The 18,560-nt window shown below is 42.5% G+C and overlaps 2 protein-coding genes across 2 annotated transcripts in view; one reads left to right on the top strand and one right to left on the bottom strand.

Annotated features, from left to right (window-relative positions):
• The window catches only part of ikbkb (inhibitor of nuclear factor kappa B kinase subunit beta), a 91,305-nt gene that overhangs the window by 40,109 nt on the left and 32,636 nt on the right, over positions 1-18,560 (bottom strand).
• LOC125294526 (E3 ubiquitin-protein ligase TRIM47-like) overlaps positions 14,397-18,560 on the top strand; it is a 5,702-nt gene continuing 1,538 nt past the window's right edge. The window contains exons 1-5 of the mRNA XM_048243358.1: positions 14,397-15,002; positions 16,526-16,621; positions 17,150-17,383; positions 17,844-18,003; positions 18,110-18,199. Of these exons, the coding sequence (XP_048099315.1) occupies positions 14,409-15,002; positions 16,526-16,621; positions 17,150-17,383; positions 17,844-18,003; positions 18,110-18,199 (1,174 nt within the window). The 5' untranslated portion in view covers positions 14,397-14,408. The remainder of the gene's footprint in view (positions 15,003-16,525; positions 16,622-17,149; positions 17,384-17,843; positions 18,004-18,109; positions 18,200-18,560) is intronic.

The following is an 18,560-nucleotide window of genomic DNA, read 5'->3' as shown; positions in this document are numbered from 1 at the left end:
ACACAATAGCTGTTGGGGTTGTGAGGCTCTTTTTATCACCGTGGACAGCTTGTCATAGCCCGTGCGTTTGCATCCTCACTGTCTGGCCTGGTTCCAGAGGGTCCAACCCACGTGCTGACTTGTCGTGTGTTCTTTCCCCTCTGTCTGATTTTTGTGATAGTGAACACCCTGCTGTACAGTGGGGAGCAGCATGGACTTAGTCAAAGGGATCAGAGACCCAGGCGTGACAGCAGTGGGCGTTGGGCCTGTGGAGAGGGTAGGCCATCACGCTGGAGTGTTGCGAGGTTGAGGAGAGCTGCGTGAAAGTCAGTCCCCTCAAGCGAGCACATTTTTCCATGAGATGTTTGGCCCGGCGACAGCACGCTCTGCCAAGCCATTGAACTGGGTATAAGTGGGGCTGCTGGTGATGTCGCGAGAAATCCCATTTATGTACAAACTCTGAAAAATTCTCTGCTGGTGAATGTTCTGTCATTGTCAGTCATGAGTTGTAGTGAATGCCATGGGTTGCAAAATGGCATTTTAGTTTACTAATGACTGCAGCTAGGTGCAGCTGTGGAGCTGATCAGTGTCAAACCAGCCAGAGTAATGAGTCCACTAGCACCAAGTGCCTCCTTTTTCTCGCCACTCAAAGATGTCTGTCAGAGTGATGGACCACGGTGTCTGGGATCTCATGGAGGGTTAGGGAGCTTTGTTGATGTGGTTTCAGAGCCATGCGGTGAACACCTATTACACCTCCCCTTTATGTCCGGGCATTACTGTTGGCCAGTATAAGCGACTCTCTGGCCCTGCTTGTGGCTTCACTTCCAGGGTGACCCTGGTGTAGTTGTCTCAGGTAGAACTGTTGAAGAGAGTGTGGAATGATGAATCGCTGACCTCTCAGCAACAGTCCATTATCACTGTGAGCTCTTCCCTCATGCTGTAGTATGGTTTTCCTCAGAGCCTGTGGGAGGCTTTTGGAGGATGCTGGGCCAACCACTTGAAATTATGTCAGCCAGACACTTGCAGGTGGGGTCATTGGTGTTCTTTTCTGAGCTCCTCCATCCGCCTGGAGGACAGCACATCAATGGCCGGGACATCATAGCCATCAATGTAATGCGTCAGGGTCTGTGAGGGGAAGTATGATCTCGAGCAGAGTATCTGCCACATAGAGCTCTTTGCCCCGGTACATGACTGATAGGTTGTACCGCTGGAGCTTCAGCATCATTCTCTGCAGACGGGCAGAGGCGGTGTGCAGTGGCTTCTTTAATATGGTGATAAGAGGCTGGTGGTCGGTTTCCACTACCACCGGTCGTCCATATATAAAATCATGGAACTTCTGGCACGCGAAAACCAAAGCCAAAAGCTCTTTCTCGATTTGCGCATAGCGGCACTCAGTGTCAGTGAGGGCCCTAGAGGCAAACGCCACTGGCTTGTTGTGCTGCAGGCAAACTGCACCCAGTCCATGTTGAGACGCATCAGCTGACAATACAACTGGCTGGGCAACGTCAAAATACTGCAGCACTGGTGGGCTGGTCAGTGCGTCCTTCAGTTTTGAGAAAGCAGCGTCATGATGCTCAAGCCAGCACTATTCTGTGTCTTGATGAAGGAGACCACGCAGTGGTGCTGTGAGCTCACTGTAGTTTTGAATGAACTTGGACAGATACAGTTGGTCATTCCAAGGAACCTTTGCAATCCAAGTTTGTCCTGTGGTGAGGGCATCATGCGAACGGCCTTAGTTTTTTCAGGATCAGGTTTGACCCCTTGGCTTGTCAGCAAATGTCCAACATAGGGAACCTCAGACACCCTGAAACGGCATTTATCAGGGTTAAGTTTGATGCCGATGGCGGACATCCTGTCCATGATCTTGTGGAGACGTTCGTCATGCTGCTCCACGGACCTTCCCCATACTAGGACATCATCCACAATGATCTCACATGGAAGCCCTGCAAAGAGTTGTTCCATGCAGCGTTGGAACACCTCACTACCTGTGGATGCCATAAGGCATGCGGAGGAAACGGTAGCGGCAGCTGGGGTTATGAATGTGGTGAGTTTTGATGACTCTTCATCAAGAGGGATCTGCCAGAATCCACATTTTGCATCCAGCACACTGAACACTCGTGCCTCTGGCATATCTGCAATGACCTGCTCAACTGTTTTCATAGGATGGTGAGGTCTGAGCAAAGCTTTATTCAAGTGCACTGGGTCTATGCACAATCTGACTTGTCCATCCTTCTTGCTCGCCGCCACCATGTTCGACACCCATTCAGTGGCCTCTACTACAGGTGTGATGACCCCTAGCCTTGTCATTCTATCAAGCTCTGCTTTGACTTTGTCCTTCATGGCAAGTGGAACTCGCCTGGGTGCACAGAATCATCAATGCGCATGTGGTAAATCACTGGTAGTTTGCCAATAGTATTGCAGTCAAACAGGTCTTTGTATTTGATGCGTTCTGGAGCCTCTTGCTGGACGGTGTGGACTTCAGGTCCAATGCTGACTAGACCAAGCTTAATACTGTCAGAGAGTCCCAGAAGTGATTTGACATTCAGACTCACAATCTGAAAGGTAATGTCACCACAGCGCAGCTTTAATGTAGCAAAGCCCATGGTCTGAATAACCTGCCCACCATATGCAATCAAATTAACTGTGAATGAGGGATCAATGTCTGCCATGGGGTCCACACGCTTTAATGTAGCTTCTGACATAATGTTATATTTTGATCCAGTGTCTATTTTAACATTCACTTCTTCATTTGTTGCTGTGGAAACGAACGTAGTGAATAGTTTGTCTCTCTGTGCTACAACCTCTACACTCTCACAGTAGAACACATCCTGGGAGTCCGGTAGGTTTGTCTGTGAGTCTAATTCGTTTACTCTGTGTGTGTAACCCCTCGGTGTAGTAGGCCTATACGGTTTGCCTTCTGCAGCTTTGGATCTACAGCACTTTGAAAAATGGTTCATTTTTCCACAGCCATTACAACGTTTGTTGAAAGCAGGACAGCGTCTTCTGTCATTTTACTTGTTTTCCGCGCCGCCAATTTGGGCATCCGTCCGATATTGCACACCTCTCCCTTCAGAAGTTCTTTGTTGCCGCTCTCGGAACGTTCGTGCAGCATGCACAGTTCGACAGCAGATGGCAGGGTGAGGTCTTTCTGTTTCAGAAGTTGCGAGCGTAGCGTCTCACTACGGATGCCGCACACCAGGCGATCTCTGATAAGCTCCTCATTCAAGGCAGCAAAGTTGCACTTCTTAGCAAGTAACTTTAAGGTGGACACATATGACTGTACATTCTCCCCTTCCTTCTGGTTTGTAGTATTAAAAACGTGCCTGTCCATTATGATATTTTTCAACGGTAGACAGACAAATTTCTTTACCAATACCTCTGGGTCTTCTTTGTCCCGTTTCATCAAACGTAAGGAGTCGTGATTTTTATCCAGCGATCGCTCCAGCCAGGTTTAGGGAAAGTGTACCTAACCTTCTTTGTGGTGGCTGCAAGGCCAGCAAGCAAGAGCAATAGACTTAAGCGCCGCCCTTTGAACTTGATCCAGTTTTCCGCGACATTTTTCATCAAATATCAGGGGTCAGATCGTGGGAGTCCGTTTGTCATCTCTGACACCATGTAAAGTGTGCTATGAATCCACCAACACTGTTAGGTTAAACCAATCTGAGCTCTTTACATCTCACTGCACGATACATCAGTCGAACACACACTTCCTGTTTTTAGAACCATGCCTAATTGATACCCCCGAACCTGTTACTATGCAACCATGACAAACACATTCTACACAAGGTAAAAGAAAAAACATCTACCAATATATGTGTTTGTGATAAAAAGAAAAACAAACTTATATATTACATTATATAGCCTGTCAGCACTTTCAACTGTACCCTTTTCACACACACAATCACACACACACACACACACACACACATAATTAAAGAACATTTCTGGTGCTGGAACACTGCTTGCTTTCTCTTGTATTCGTAACACACAGCACACCAGTAAATGTGTACATCACTCTACATAACTAACATAACACACGTTGAAAGCCCCTCTTGCCTGTGCACTGTGTAGAAAAGGGGAGATGGGGAAACAGATCAGTATGTGTCTTTACATCAGGGCCTTGACTCCCCTTATTTGCTAAAGAATCTGTTCACAGATGAACCTTGCAAAACCGATTTGATGTACAGTGTCTGAAAAGCCAGGCATCTGAGGCATGCTGAAACACGGCCTTTACCAGAACACATGAGTGCTGTTCTCATATCTCCACACACTCTGCTGTCTCTGTGTGATAAGTCAAATTAAGAACAGAACAGTCAAATTAACCCTTGCAAGGTGTTCAGGTCTGTGGGACCCGTTTTCAATGTTTGTTAAAAGAAAAAATAAGCTATTTATTATTTTTTCTAAGTCAAACTCATTGGCCTTTGCTCATTTTCTGTGAAGAAGATGAAAAATAACTTATTTTCAATGACTACATGGTACCCACACACACACACACATAACTATATTTAATAGGTGTTCGGCTCTACTGGACCAGAGTGTAATAATTGTAGGTACTATGTACCTTAACTGTGTCCTCCTCCTAACTGGGCCTGCTGTGTGTGTGTCTGTCTGTGTGTGTCTGTATGTGTGCGTGTCTGAGTGCAGGTGTCTGTGTGCGGGAATGTTGTTACATTTCAATCCTTTTCACCTGTTCTGATTCTAAGTTCTAAGAAATAATCAAAAATAATGATCAAAAATCTTGTTTCTATTTTTTCACCTTTTTAATAATTGAATTTCCTCAAATATAAACTAAAAATGATGTCTGTATCATTGGTAATTGAGCTAAAGTAAACATCTGTTAAGTATTTTTACATAAATTGTTATAGCTGTATTGATTTAAAAGCCTAATAATGTGGGTGGGTCCTCAGACCCGGAACATCTGCTGTGTAACAAAATATAGACTTACCTTACAAGGAGACCGTACTTCATGACCACAATAGTGGTGCTTTAACACCAGACCCAGTGGCTCTTAACACACCACACTGATCTGAACTGCAGAGACTTCGAGCATCTTGGCGTAATATGGTGAGCCTGGGCGAGGGCCTAGGCCAGATCTACTTATCCAGTCTTGCCCACGTTCCTTTAGAGCTTTCTTTACGTTTACGTTCACCATTTAAAAATAGGAAAACTCTGCTGAAGCTCAAGAATCAGTCAAATCTGGAAGCCGCCGACAGCTCCGTTTAATTGTCAGGTGTGATGAAATGCGTTCATATTCCACTTTTTATGTCATAAACGTTGCATGCCGAAGGAAAGGCTTTGCCGTAAGATTGTTCAATGGTCAATTTGTTGCTTCAATTTGTGTTTTATGTGATGCACCGATGCTGGGTGCATGCAGTTTTGCGCAGTTTAAATGTTTAGCCGACTGCGTAATTTGGCATTTTCGTTCAATAAGTTCCACTTTTCATGTCATGAATGTAACATGCCTATGATAAGGCTTTGCAGTTGTCCAATATGGTCAATCTATTGTCTCAATTGTGTTTCATGTGACACGCCGAAGCTATCAGTCAGCTAGGCAGTCGTGGCCTACTGGTTAGGGCTTCGGGTTTGCAACCGGAGGGTTGCCAGTTCGATCCCCGACCAGTAGGAACGACTGAAGTGCCCTTGAGCAAGGCACCTAACCCCTCACTGCTCCCCAAGCACCACTATAGCAAGGCAGCTTACTGCTCTGGGTTAGTGTGTGCTTCACCTCACTGTGTGCTCTGTGTGTTCACTAATTCGCGGATGGGATAAATGCAGAGACCAAATTCCTTGTATACGCAAGTATACTTGGCCGTGAAACCTGTTTTACTTTTAATACATTCATGCAGTTTTGCTCCAGTTGAAAATGTTTCAGTATAAGTATAAGTATAAGTATATACTGTATACTCTTTTGATCCCGTGAGGGAAATTTGGTCTCTGCATTTATCCCAATCCGTGAATTAGTGAAACACAATCAGCACACAGTGAACACACAGTGAGGTGAAGCACACACTAATCACGGCGCAGTGAGCTGCCTGCAACAACAGTGGCGCTCGGGAAGCAGTGAGGGGTTAGGTGCCTTGTTCAAGGGTAACTTAAGGTTGCTTCTGTGTAATTTGTCAGCTGTGATCAAAAGTGTTCAATGAATTCCACTTTCATGTCATAAATATAACATGCCTATGATCACTGTTTGTATGGGGTATCTAATCTAGGCCTCTCTTATGTTCCATCAAATTGGCTTTGCCCACACGTTTTTTTCTGTGCCCACCCATTTGAACATTTCTGGCTACGCTTCTGGACTCGAGACTCCTGATAGAAAACATCTGACCACTGAGGCTCAACTATCATTGTCCATAGATTCGTAGCGCAGGACCTCTGCTGGACCTGGAGATGTGGAGTGTGATGTCTGCACTGGGAGAAAACTCAAAGCCGTGAAGTCCTGTCTGGAGTGTCTGGTGTCTTACTGTGACATTCACTTCAAAGTTCACAATGATGTAAATCCAAGAAAACACACAGTGATTGATGCCACAGGTCAGCTACAGGAGAGGATCTGCCTCTGTCATAAGAAAGTGTTCGAAATATTTTGTCGTACCGATCAGAGTTATCTGTGCTATCTGTGCATGATGGATGAACATAAAGGCCATGACACAGTCTCAGCTGCTGCAGAAAGGAAAAGCAAACAGGTAAGTACGGGAGATACAGTTTACTCTTAATTTTATTTGAAAGGTCTGATACACATTTAATGTGTTTGTATTATAACAAGAACATTATACTTCTTACTGTAAAGTCTACTGATTTTCTGCAGACTCTCTTTCTCATTAGAGAAGACATGAACCAGGAAATCGTAGCAGGTGCAAAGTGCAAATCGTATTGTATAATCTATCAAACATCATATCAGACATGGCAGTATCAACCTGAATGTGATACCGCACAAAAGGTCCAATGTTTTTTTACAGGCATACAGTCAGCTTGATTTGGGTTTAAAGCTTAATACCAGTTCTCCACCTGAAATGAGTTCATGTTGTTTGTGTTGCCATCAATACATTTCTTTGGCCTAATTGTAGTCATTATTTTGATGAATAAATAGGATGCATAGTTGCGCATAGCATGTCTGTATTTTTATCAACAGAATCAGTTGGGGCAGACCCAGAGGAGATTCCAGCAGAGAATCCAGGAGAGAGAGAAGGAGCTGCAGGAGCTTAGGAAGGCTGTGGAGACTCTCAAGGTAAGAAGATAACAGCAGATTGATGAAGGTTTAAGCTTTCAAATGTTATTGCCATTAATATCACAGATCATGGATAACTATATTATCATTTATCAGAATTTATTTTGTTTTGGTCTATTGCTTATAAATGGATATGTGCTGAATTTATGATAAATAGCAGACACCTGCAAAATCAATTGACATAATTGAAGTAATTAAGCTGCAAAATACAATTAATTCTTAGGTCAAAGTAAGCCTGTGATATAACTGCTGAGCTCCAAGGGATTGAAAGAGTCAACAGTTTCAAGTTGTAATTCCACCTTTAGGCCAGATTGTTGTTAGCCCAGTGAGTAACTGTGCCACTGCTGTTATCTCTACAGCACACAAAGAACCACTGACACCATGAAACACTTTCAGCTTCACCTCCCTCTGTGTGTCTCCTGCCCTCCTCTTTGTGTGTCTCATAACAGAGCTCTGCACAGACAGCAGTGGAGGACAGTGAGAGGATCTTTACTGAGATGATCCGCTCCATTGAGAGAAGGTGCTCTGAGGTGACAGAGCTGATCAGAGCTCAGGAGAAGGCTGAGGTGAGTCGGGCTGAAGGACTTCTGAAGCAACTGGAGCAGGAGATTGCTGAGCTGAAGAGGAGAGATGCTGAGCTGGAGCAGCTTTCACACACAGACGATCACATCCATTTCCTCAAGGTACTGTAACATTAACCTGTCCTCCTGAAACTGAAATTTGTAAATGACAAGACTGATTATTTAGTTGATACTTAACATATGACATATGTCCAAATGAACAGTGTGTAATAACATCTGTATGTGTGCTGTTTGATGTGTGATGAGGTAAAAATAGATTATATTGCTTTAAATGCAGTATGTACAGTATTTATATAATGTACACACATACACTACACTAAACCAACTGATTAGTACCATTATCTCAGCAACCTTTGGGGAAACAGAATATTCAGGTGGCCTGTCTCACCTTCTTTGTGTTTCTTTCTGCAGAATGTTGTGTCAGTCACTGGTCCTTGCAGAACAGTTTCAACCAGTATGACATTCAGCGAAAGTTTCTCTTTTGAAGCTGTGAAGAAATCTGTTTCCACGGTGAAGGTGCAGCTTCGATGGCATCTTCAAGCGAGGGAGCAATAAGATATCTGCAGCAGGTTGGGAGAGACATCTTGAAGGGACCCAAGCATCAACTACTATTACAAGGCACTGTTATGTTCAAATAATTATGGATTCATTTTGACTGTATTTTCTGTTCCTCTCAACAGTGACACATATCCAGATCATCCAGTCTTTAGAATGTAAGTCTGTCATTAAGTTATATCCCCAAAATAACACTAACTTTCAGACATTCGTGCTACAGATTATAAAAACAAGCATTTCCCAAAGAGGTAGAGGATGCACGGAGATAATACAGAATATGCAAAGCAAGATGTGTGTTGGTTTGTTCTGTAGATCCTGGATGAATGAGTGTCTCTGTGTTGGTTCCCAGATACTGATCTTGAACTCCCAGTCAGAAGAACAAACAGTAAGGAGAATATGCCACCATCCAGTAAGTCTTTACTGATTGATTCTAACAGCCTTTACATCTGGGGTCTAGCAAATGATTGATAGTTTCACTGAATCCATTTGTCTTTCAAACATTTTCTCAGCCGCCAAACCTTAGAGGCCTGACTTAGAGTTAAAAAATGAAGGCCCTTTATGTATTATGGGTAAAAATGTCGTAAGACTTTTATGAAGGGTTTAAGAGAAAAAAGCAAATACACTAGAATCTATTGACTAGATCTATAGATTGACCTATAAAAACAGACAAAGGCAGAAGCTGATGGAGATCAGAGTTAGACCTATTACTTCTGCAGTTGTCTTGTGAGAACTGATTCATGTGGGTTAGAACTGAAGGTCCTCTAAACATGCCTTTATCCTCCTAATGAAGATGAGGGACTCTTGAAAGAGGGCATCTCCATTGCTTGTCAGTGGGAGGTTGGAGGCCTTTAAGATTTAAATACAGTAGCTGAGGACTTAAGTAGATATTCATTAGAACAAGGAGAAAAGGTCAAATTGGCATACAATATTGAAATTTATGTTAAGTGCAGCCTTTTCTCCTTTTCTGTTGTATGTTATAAGTTGTTACACATCGTGTTGTTACAGGTCATGTTGGTCATAACTAACAGTGTGATGATTCATTAGGCAAAGTGACTTACAAATGCTTACTTGTGTTATTTGTACCCAGATAGTTTTGGTAATTCAGTGTGTAATATATCAACTTAATCGACCCATTTGCTCTGCAGTTTGTTGGGTTAAAGAATTGATTCAAATGGTTACATTTCATTAAAATGAAAAGTCATTTAGCTGACACTCTTGTCCAGAGAGACTCACAGTAAACTAACTACAGGAACTACTGAAGCAACTTGGGGTTAGGTGCCTTGCTCAGAGGCACAATGGTGGCAGCCCCTGGGATCAAACTCACAACCTTTTGGTGTTCCATTTGGAAGCCCAGATCTCAAACCACTAGACCAGCAGCCCCCACATCTGAAGGTCTTCTGAACCTGCTCTTCCCATCCTGATGAAGATCAGTGATGCTTGAATGAGTGCGTCTCCATCTTCACTTTGGTTCAAGTTTGGTTAGTTATAATGCATTTCTTCTTTCTCAGTGTCTGATGTCCAGGCTGTTTCTACTGAGCCAGTAACCAGAGAGGAGTTCTTAAAGTGTAAGTTAGTCTGGTCTGAGACAAACATGTACACACAGTCATTTATCCAAGTGTTTGTGAAATCAAACCCCCCCAACACACACACACACACTTTTAATAATTGTAATACTGACACACACTGACACACACTGGACTTCAGCTGCAGAAAAGAAGCTTCCTCTGAACCTGCTGTGCGCCTTATGCAAGCATCGCTTGCCCTGGATGGCCTCAATGGAGGGGAGTGAGGAATGCGTTGAGCAGTTGCCATACCAAACTGTGACACAGTTGGTGCAGGGGTAGAAGTTCACCAGGATCTGAAGAGGCGGTGGACCTTCTTTAGCCTCCTCAGATAGAAGAGATGCTGGTAAGCCTTCTTGATCAGGGTAGAGGTGTTGAGGGTCCAAGAGAGGTCCAAGAGATGTGGACACCCAGAAATCTGAAGCTGGTGATACCTCCACTTCAGTCCCATTGATGAGAATGGGTGTGTGTGTGCTAGCTTTAGACTTCCCCACGAAGTCCACAATGAGCTCTTTGGTCTTCAATAATTCTGTTAACAGGACTTGCAGGAAATTGTGGGAACATATGAATTTGTTGATTATCACGCCTAATGCTGCCCACTACAGCTAAGTCTGCCTTCATCCATGAATTGTGACTGGTTTCAGAAACAGCATCCTCTGAACAATCTACAGAGAGTAGCTCAGTGCAATTAACACACACATTGGATAGCATCTTAATAGATGGCATGGCTGTTGTGCAGGAGATGGTTGTCAGGAAAAGTGACATAAACTGTTGCCAAGATCTGGCAGAATGCTTCTTTGAAAATGTTGAAAGTAAGGAACGAGGCTACAATGACATATACTTATTATTTAACAACTATACCATCACAAACTCCATGAAAGACAGGACCAGAGACAGGTCCATACAATGGGAAAATCACATGATAAAGGGATACAAAATACAAGACTCTACACCAATCAAAGACTTTAAAGCTTTCCTGGGATCGAAGGAAACCAAAGCCAACCTCATCCTCTACCTTGGTCATAAAGCTGTTGAACTATGTAAACTGCCAGTCACAGTTCACACACACAAAGGTGGCAGTAGCAGTAAGTCATTTTGGCAAAACCCATATGTCACACAGATGTCTTGGTGCTTGCCCTTCCATGGTACCAGACATCAACAAAGACAGTCTCATTATCATGGGCACTGGAGAGCGACAAAAGATACAGCCTAGAAATCTTGACGCCCTTAGCGTGCAAATGTAATTTGCAGTCAGGGTAGTCCTAGCAACTCTCTGGCTTGTGAGGTGGAAAACCAAACTTAAGCGCCAGGGCAATCACATCGTATAGAATCGTGGACCTATCAGGTATATATCCTATCCTATCAGGAAATTGAAAGTCAACCCGTTTGTCCCGCCATTTACCGTTTATCAGGTGGGAAAGGAAAGGTTTCTGTTTCAAGTCAATCAGGTCATGATGGTGTCATTAACACACTTTGTAGGCTTGTAGTAGGTCCTCATCCATCTCCAGGCGTGTTAGCTGGATGTGAGAAATTTGTGTGTCAGCTCCTCAAAACATGGTTTCAAACAGCTAAAACCCTTGGTTGGAACATGTTTAAAACTCTAAAACCCAACCAGGGAGTGGAAAAACTTCGGGAACTAGGGAAATCCCATCCCTATGATTGCCCTACCATCAGCCTATTGCTGTCCCCATGCTCGGATTCCTGCCTGCGCAGCTTAGCAACCCACTATTTGCCCGATGACAACTCCTAATTCCTATGGACAATTCATCCCCTACACTGGACTATTTGAACTTAACACTAAATAGGATTCATGCATTATCATACTGGTTATGTAACCATCCAACCACTTTGTAACATATACCTCAGGTGGCTCTTAATACCATGTTCTATTCTCTGTATATAGACCTTACTCTCCTGTAACTGACCCCAGGCAGATGGGTCAGTTACAGGACAGTAAGGCCCTTGAGTCGTGGATCTGCTTGAGGTTTCATCCTATATGTTTCTCCCTCCCATAACATGGGCTCTGTCTGAATGTTTAACACTCTGTAAAGCGCCATGAGACATGTGACAAATTGAAATTCTGAGAGCACACAGGCAAGCAAATGTTGGGGCACAAAATACAGTGCTTGCTCCAAAGATTCTTGACTCACTATCACTGGGATGGAGCCAAATTGTTGATGGACAATGGGCTCCTGTTCTGTCAAAACCTCCACCAGTACCAGAGGCTGTTGTGGAACTTGTGAAGTGTTGTTGTCTTGCCAGCCAATGCAGTATACAGACCTGGCGGCAGACACAAATTCACGGACGGGCATTACATCTTTCCAGGGGCAGGAACTTAAATTGATCACGGTGTAGTTTAAGCACATGACAAAACATTCTAATATGAAAATGTAGATGCAATTGTTGTAAAATGGTGCAGCCCCTTTAAAGAGAGCCCTGTCTTGGATGGAGAGAGGAGGGGATATATGTGTAACTGAGATCGTGTGGGAAAAGTAGGCGTGCTGTTGAGATTGGAGCTAGTCATATTCAAAAAATAATGCAAAAATAAATCCATAATAAAACCAAAATCCTCGTTCATTTGCTAACAGATGAATAGCACTCTCTTTCAGATAGAGTGTTAGGGACCGGATAACTTAGTCCCTGGATAATAAACTTCCTGTTCTCAGAATAGCTCAGAAGAAAAAACAGTAACGCTTATCAAACAAACCGAGAAACTACTAGGCCTACCTCAACTAACTACGATATGAGATAGACTACCTGCGAGCGACGATAAGCATATTTGTCATCGGATGACAGGGGTTAGTGCAGGAAGTGAAGTAGACTTCATACGTAACCTCCTCTCCATTTAGGTGATGGGCTTACTGAATGTTCCTGATTGATTAGCTACGGAATAATACAGATTTTACAAGTTTTATTTGCTACTTGCTAGATTAACAAACATATAATATAAGCCTACATTTAATAAGTGTTCAAAATCAATCTATGGGACTGGGGAAGTGGGTTGGTTAGTGCAGCCAAGCTCGTCCCAGGGCGGGCACAGATGACTTCAGGGCGGGCCTGGCCCCCCAAAAGCCCCCCATGGCCTTGGGGGACAGGCAGTATAAGGTGTTCTTAAGAGTAACAACTTACCATTCACGCAACTTTTGCAGGTGTGAAGGCTCTGAGGAGATGTACACCAATAAAAAAAGACAGTGACAGTGGTGAGGATAAATACTTGAGTACAATGACAATGTTTTTGTTGAACTCTTCAATAATAGATTTTTTTTCTCTTTTTTTCATTTTTCTCCAAATTTTTTTGGCAAATGATGCAATACATCTTTTGAAAATAGTCTGTATCTCACTTGTCTACCTTATTAGGTGTATATTTATCAAAAAGTTGACCACTTTAATCCTTTAGGTCCTATATTATTTTTCCGCCTATATTGTCCGCCATCTTGAATTGTGGCACTGAAAATGAAGAAAAAAAACTAGGGGTCCTAGCAAGTAAAAAAACACCAGTTGCAAAAATCTATATGAATCGTTCCTACAATAACACAATTCCCCATACTATTTTCTGTCTAATGATATTTTGAAAATTGTTGAAGAGAAAGAAGTGCAATAAACATTCAGCAATGGTTCATCACCAGGAGCAATATATAGGTTTGTCTTTAATTTCACACTGTAGAACCTGTTGTTCAGTTAGTCATGTTTTGGCCAGACCCCTGTGTGGAGGTCACACAATGACCCTTTGTGTGGGGGATCAGATGTGGATATCAGGCAGGTGCCTTTCCTTGCAGATACATAATGAAAAGTGATTATTACTATACATGTATACATTACCAATATTGGGATCGTATTCCTGTTTCACATAAGTACACATACGTAATGGCATTTACTGTAATGTACTGTGTCAGTGATGAAACTTGCTATCCATAAGTCAGGACATGTTCCGGTGACATCAAATAATCTACATTTTCTGAATCATTAATTCAAATTTCTATCGTAGGTGAGGGTCAGTGTGCTGTTGAGGTAGGTGAGGGTCAGTGTGCTGTGGAAGACCGCGCTTACCACCTCCACGGCTTTGCTCATCCTGTGTGACCACACCCTAACCCAGATAAGCAGTTGGGCCACGTTGCTGGGCAGGAAGCAGGTGACCAAAACCACCACCACCACCATAGCCAGGGAGGTGAGGGTCCTTTCTAGTGCCACTGTGGTGATCTAGACTAGGGGTACCCAAACTACTTTTCAGTCCGCGACCCCCAAAATAACAGTGCCAGTGACTTGTGACCCCAACTATCCCCTGAGGTGATAGAAGTATACAAATGTTGGACACTAATTATGTTAATCTGTTGTAATCACAGGAGGTCAGGAGGGACAAAGAAAATCGAAAGGCTTTTATTTGAAATGTGCTACTACTATTATTTTATCTTTTGTGACAATTATGGCTAAAATATGCTATTTCTAATAGTTTAAATATATATATATATACATTTCTGAAATTATTTAACAACATTGTCGTGCTCAGGAAGAATGGCAGAGGCTACTTCGATTAACCAGGACATTTTTATGTGTCCGATTTGTTTGGATCTACTGAAGGATCCAGTGACTCTTAACTGTGGACACAATTACTGCACGGGCTGCATTAAGGGCTGCTGGGATCAGGAAGATCAGAAGGGAGTTTACAGCTGCCCACAATGCAGACAGACTTTCACTCCGAGACCTGTTTTAAACAAAAACAACTTTGTTGCTGAGCTTGTGGAACAGTTCAGGAAGACTTTAATTCAAGGTAGGCTACATGCTTCTCCTCAGTGTTTTGCTGGACCTGGAGATGTGGAGTGTGACAGCTGCACCGGGAGAAAACTGAAAGCCGTCAAGTCCTGTCTGGCGTGTTTGTTGTCGTACTGCGAAACTCATCTCCAGCGCCATGATGAACTCTTCTCAGGGAAAAGACACAACGTGGTTGATGTCACAGGTCAGCTACAGGACAAGATCTGCACTCAGCACCAGAGGCTTCTGGAGGTATTTTGTCGCACAGATCAGAGTTGCGTCTGTTTGCTATGTCTGGTAGATGAACACAAAGGCCATGACACTGTCTCAGCTGCAGCTGAGAGATCGGAGAAACAGGTAAGCACCGGGAGGGAGTTCAGGTGCGGATATTTTTAGTGCGACTGCTCACACACCATGGAGAATGTATCCCTTACAAAACTTACCATATAATGATAAATCATTCATGCAATGCCAATTCAGTCAGAGTCAGAGGGACCCAGCACTGATGTTTATGTTTATGTCATATCCTATAGGATCAAATGTGTCTATTATTGTAAATGTATGCAGTAGCCTATGGGTCCCCAGTTATATTGGCACCAATTTAGGCTAATTGACTGGCCTGGTTTAAAGTGAGGGTTTTCTACCCTCAGTGTGGGAGTCTTGGAGAGTATTTGATGTGTCAACCTGCTGTTGGTTGATTTATGTTTTTTATGATTCATGTCTTTTTTTGTTGGCAAGGTGCCGGGTTGCATATTTTGGAGCATTGTAAAGAATGCTGCACTAATTTTCACCACAATCTTCCAGCCCACAAGTGGTTATTATTAGGAGCCCCAGGGGTTTATATTGTGCTTTTTGAGAGGAAAACCTTTCTAATCATTAGGCTAATAACAATTAGGTCTGTCAATCGATAAAAAAAAATAATCTAATTAATTACATACTCTGTGATTAATTAATCTAAATTAATCGCAAATATAATTTTTGCTGTGAAAGTATTTTAAATATTTACATTCAAATGAATCATTGAATAATCAGCATTTGTGACATTAACTTCAAAAACTCTTTTATTATTTTCACTCTTCAAATAATTGCCATAATAATCTATGATATGACCTAATATGTTGAAGAAATAAATTCAAAAGTGCTTTTTAGTTTTTTTTTTTTTTTTCACATAGAAGGCATTTCAGGCCACAGATATGACCTAGGGGACACAATGAAAATAAATGAACACTCCCCTCAATGTCAACACTTATTTCTTTGCATTGATGTATATAAAGTTCCTTGCTGCAATTTTTATTTTCTTTATTTTTATCAACACCATCAGGCTTTTTAGAAATGTTCTCAATGATCCAGGCAGCACGTCATTTTACAGTCAATTTTTACAGAACTCGGGGTCAAAGGTTAATCTGCACTAATTTTTTTAATCAGTTATTTTTTCTCAAATTAATTAATCAAAATTAATCAGTTATTTTGACAGCCCTAATAACAATATTTTACATCAGACATACAATGAAAAATATTATTATTCCTACAGATGTTCATTCGTAAAACTAGTCATGTGTATTGCCTGAAATTATGTTACTTATTAAATGTTTCTTTCAGAAGCAGAGCTACACAGAATAATGTGCTGAACTCCCAGTTATCACTGATCCCATCTGCTCCTTTGTGCCAGTTAAAGATTAACAGTCGGGGTCATTACTAAATACGTGGTATTTCTCCCAAGTCCCAATGAAGACACTGTTTGCTCAGATCCTGCAAAGGAACATGCTTTTTAATGACTACATTTATGAATCAAAATTTCATGTGAGGATTGAATTACTATTGACTACAGTGTAAGCACTATGTAGTAATGTGTAGTCTGGTATTGTCACTGTGTCATTTAGAAGGACATGGAGGAGACCAAGAGGAAACTCCAGCAGAGACTCCAGGAGAGAGAGAAGGAGCTGCTGGAGCTGAGGAAGGCTGTGGAGACTCTCAAGGTAAGTACTGAGAAAACTATAGACCCTTTCAACTGCATAAACAAACAGGTGCTCTCCTTAGGCATTCCCGGTGGCACAGTTATCAACATTGAGCTAATTGTAACTTGGGGACAAACAAGAATGTAGTACTGACCAGAGGAGAGGACAGCAGCTGGCCATATCAGAGCTCATCTAACGGTAGCCAGATGGTACGTAGCTGTGCAGTGTGTAAACCTCCCTCCCAACACCTTAAGAGACGCGCTAGCAAGAGATGCTAGAGCCTATGGGTTTTACACTTGTTAGCGTGCTTGACTCCCATTCTGAGGTGCTGCAAGTTGCTGGTTCAAGTCAGTGCGAGTGCAGGGCTGAGCTGCGTGGTGAACACAACACTGTTTACACTCAGTCAGGGCTCTCATCCAGTCAGCCAAAGAGGAGTCTGCAATACTAAGTCACAGTTCCTCTGGTCCACACTGTGGGTAACAGGCTGTGTGGAGGAGCTGAGTGAGGGCTGCTTTAGATGGACCCTCCTCTTTGTGTGTGTCCTAACAGACCTCTGCACAGACAGCAGTGGAGGAGAGTGAGAGGATGTTTACTGAGATGATCCGCTCCATTGAGAGAAGGCGCTCTGAGGTGACAGAGCTGATCAGAGCTCAGGAGAAGGCTGAGGTGAGTCGGGCTGAAGGACTCCTGAAGCAACTGGAGCAGGAGATTGCTGAGCTGAAGAGGAGAGATGCTGAGCTGGAGCAGCTTTCACACACAGAGGATCACATCCATTTCCTCAAGGTAACTGTAGTGTAAATCGAATATTACCAAACAAAGTATTTAATATCCAATATCATACAATCCTCGTTGGAACATACTAATTAAATTGACATACAACATACCGGTAATTAAAGTGTCTGTTTTCAGTTGAATGTTCTTGCATTCAGTGCCAAAGCTCTGCAATATTGCTTTCAGTGTCATAGGTCTGCAATATATAACCTTGAATATGCATTAGATCAGACGTCTTCAACACCTTGCTTGATAGAAGCACAAGGGAGGGACCCTATTGTACTGCATTAAATTGCTTACTAAATCCGACCAACTATATTATGTGGGACAACTTATTTTACATGAGACATTAATGGTGTATACAATGCTAATCCATTAAAATAACAATTTTGGACAGAGATCTGATATCTATAGATCAGATATAATTATGTTTATATACAGTCATCTCTCTCTCTCTCTCTCTTATTTGAAGAATTTTCAGTCAGTCAGCCCTCAACCTCAGTCTAAAGACTTATCCAGCACCTCTGTCAGCCAAAGCTGGTCTTTTGAGGCTGTGAAGAAATCTGTCTCCACACTGAAGGGGCAGCTGGAGGATTTCTTCAAGCAGGAAGTCATGAAGATCTCTGCAGCAGGTCAGTTATATTCATTAGAAGAGGAGAAAAGGTTACATGAAGTGTATGTATACAGTATATGTACATTATGTATAATTTGGTTATAATGCATTTTTTTCTTTCTCAGTGTCTGATGTCAAGGCTGTTTTTACTGAGCCAGTAACCAGAGAGGAGTTCTTAAAGTGTAAGTTGGTCTGGTCTACAAACACTGAGACATGTACACACACAGTCATTCATTCAAGTATTTATAGAATCACAAACACAGGCACATGCATGTGCACACAGACACACGCACAGACAGACAGACAGACAGACTTTTGAAGTTTTGAATAGAGACACTGGTAATCGCTATCTATCTAATCTCTAAATGAATCAGATCCACACCATACACGCACATCATATAAAGAACACACCTACAGTACACACACACACACACACACAAACCTGAAACATTAACACACATACTTTTAATCCTTTGAATAGTCACATGTACACTTACGCACAGCCATTCATGCAAAAATGTACAGAATCACACACACACACAACACACACAAGTCTAAGTGTGTCTTCTCTCTTCT

The sequence above is a fragment of the Alosa alosa genome, chromosome 5 (assembly GCF_017589495.1).
Source record: "Alosa alosa isolate M-15738 ecotype Scorff River chromosome 5, AALO_Geno_1.1, whole genome shotgun sequence".
NCBI lineage: Eukaryota > Metazoa > Chordata > Actinopteri > Clupeiformes > Clupeidae > Alosa > Alosa alosa.
The sequence above is the reverse complement of the archived record's forward strand: the minus strand, read 5'-3'. Positions and strand labels throughout refer to the sequence as shown.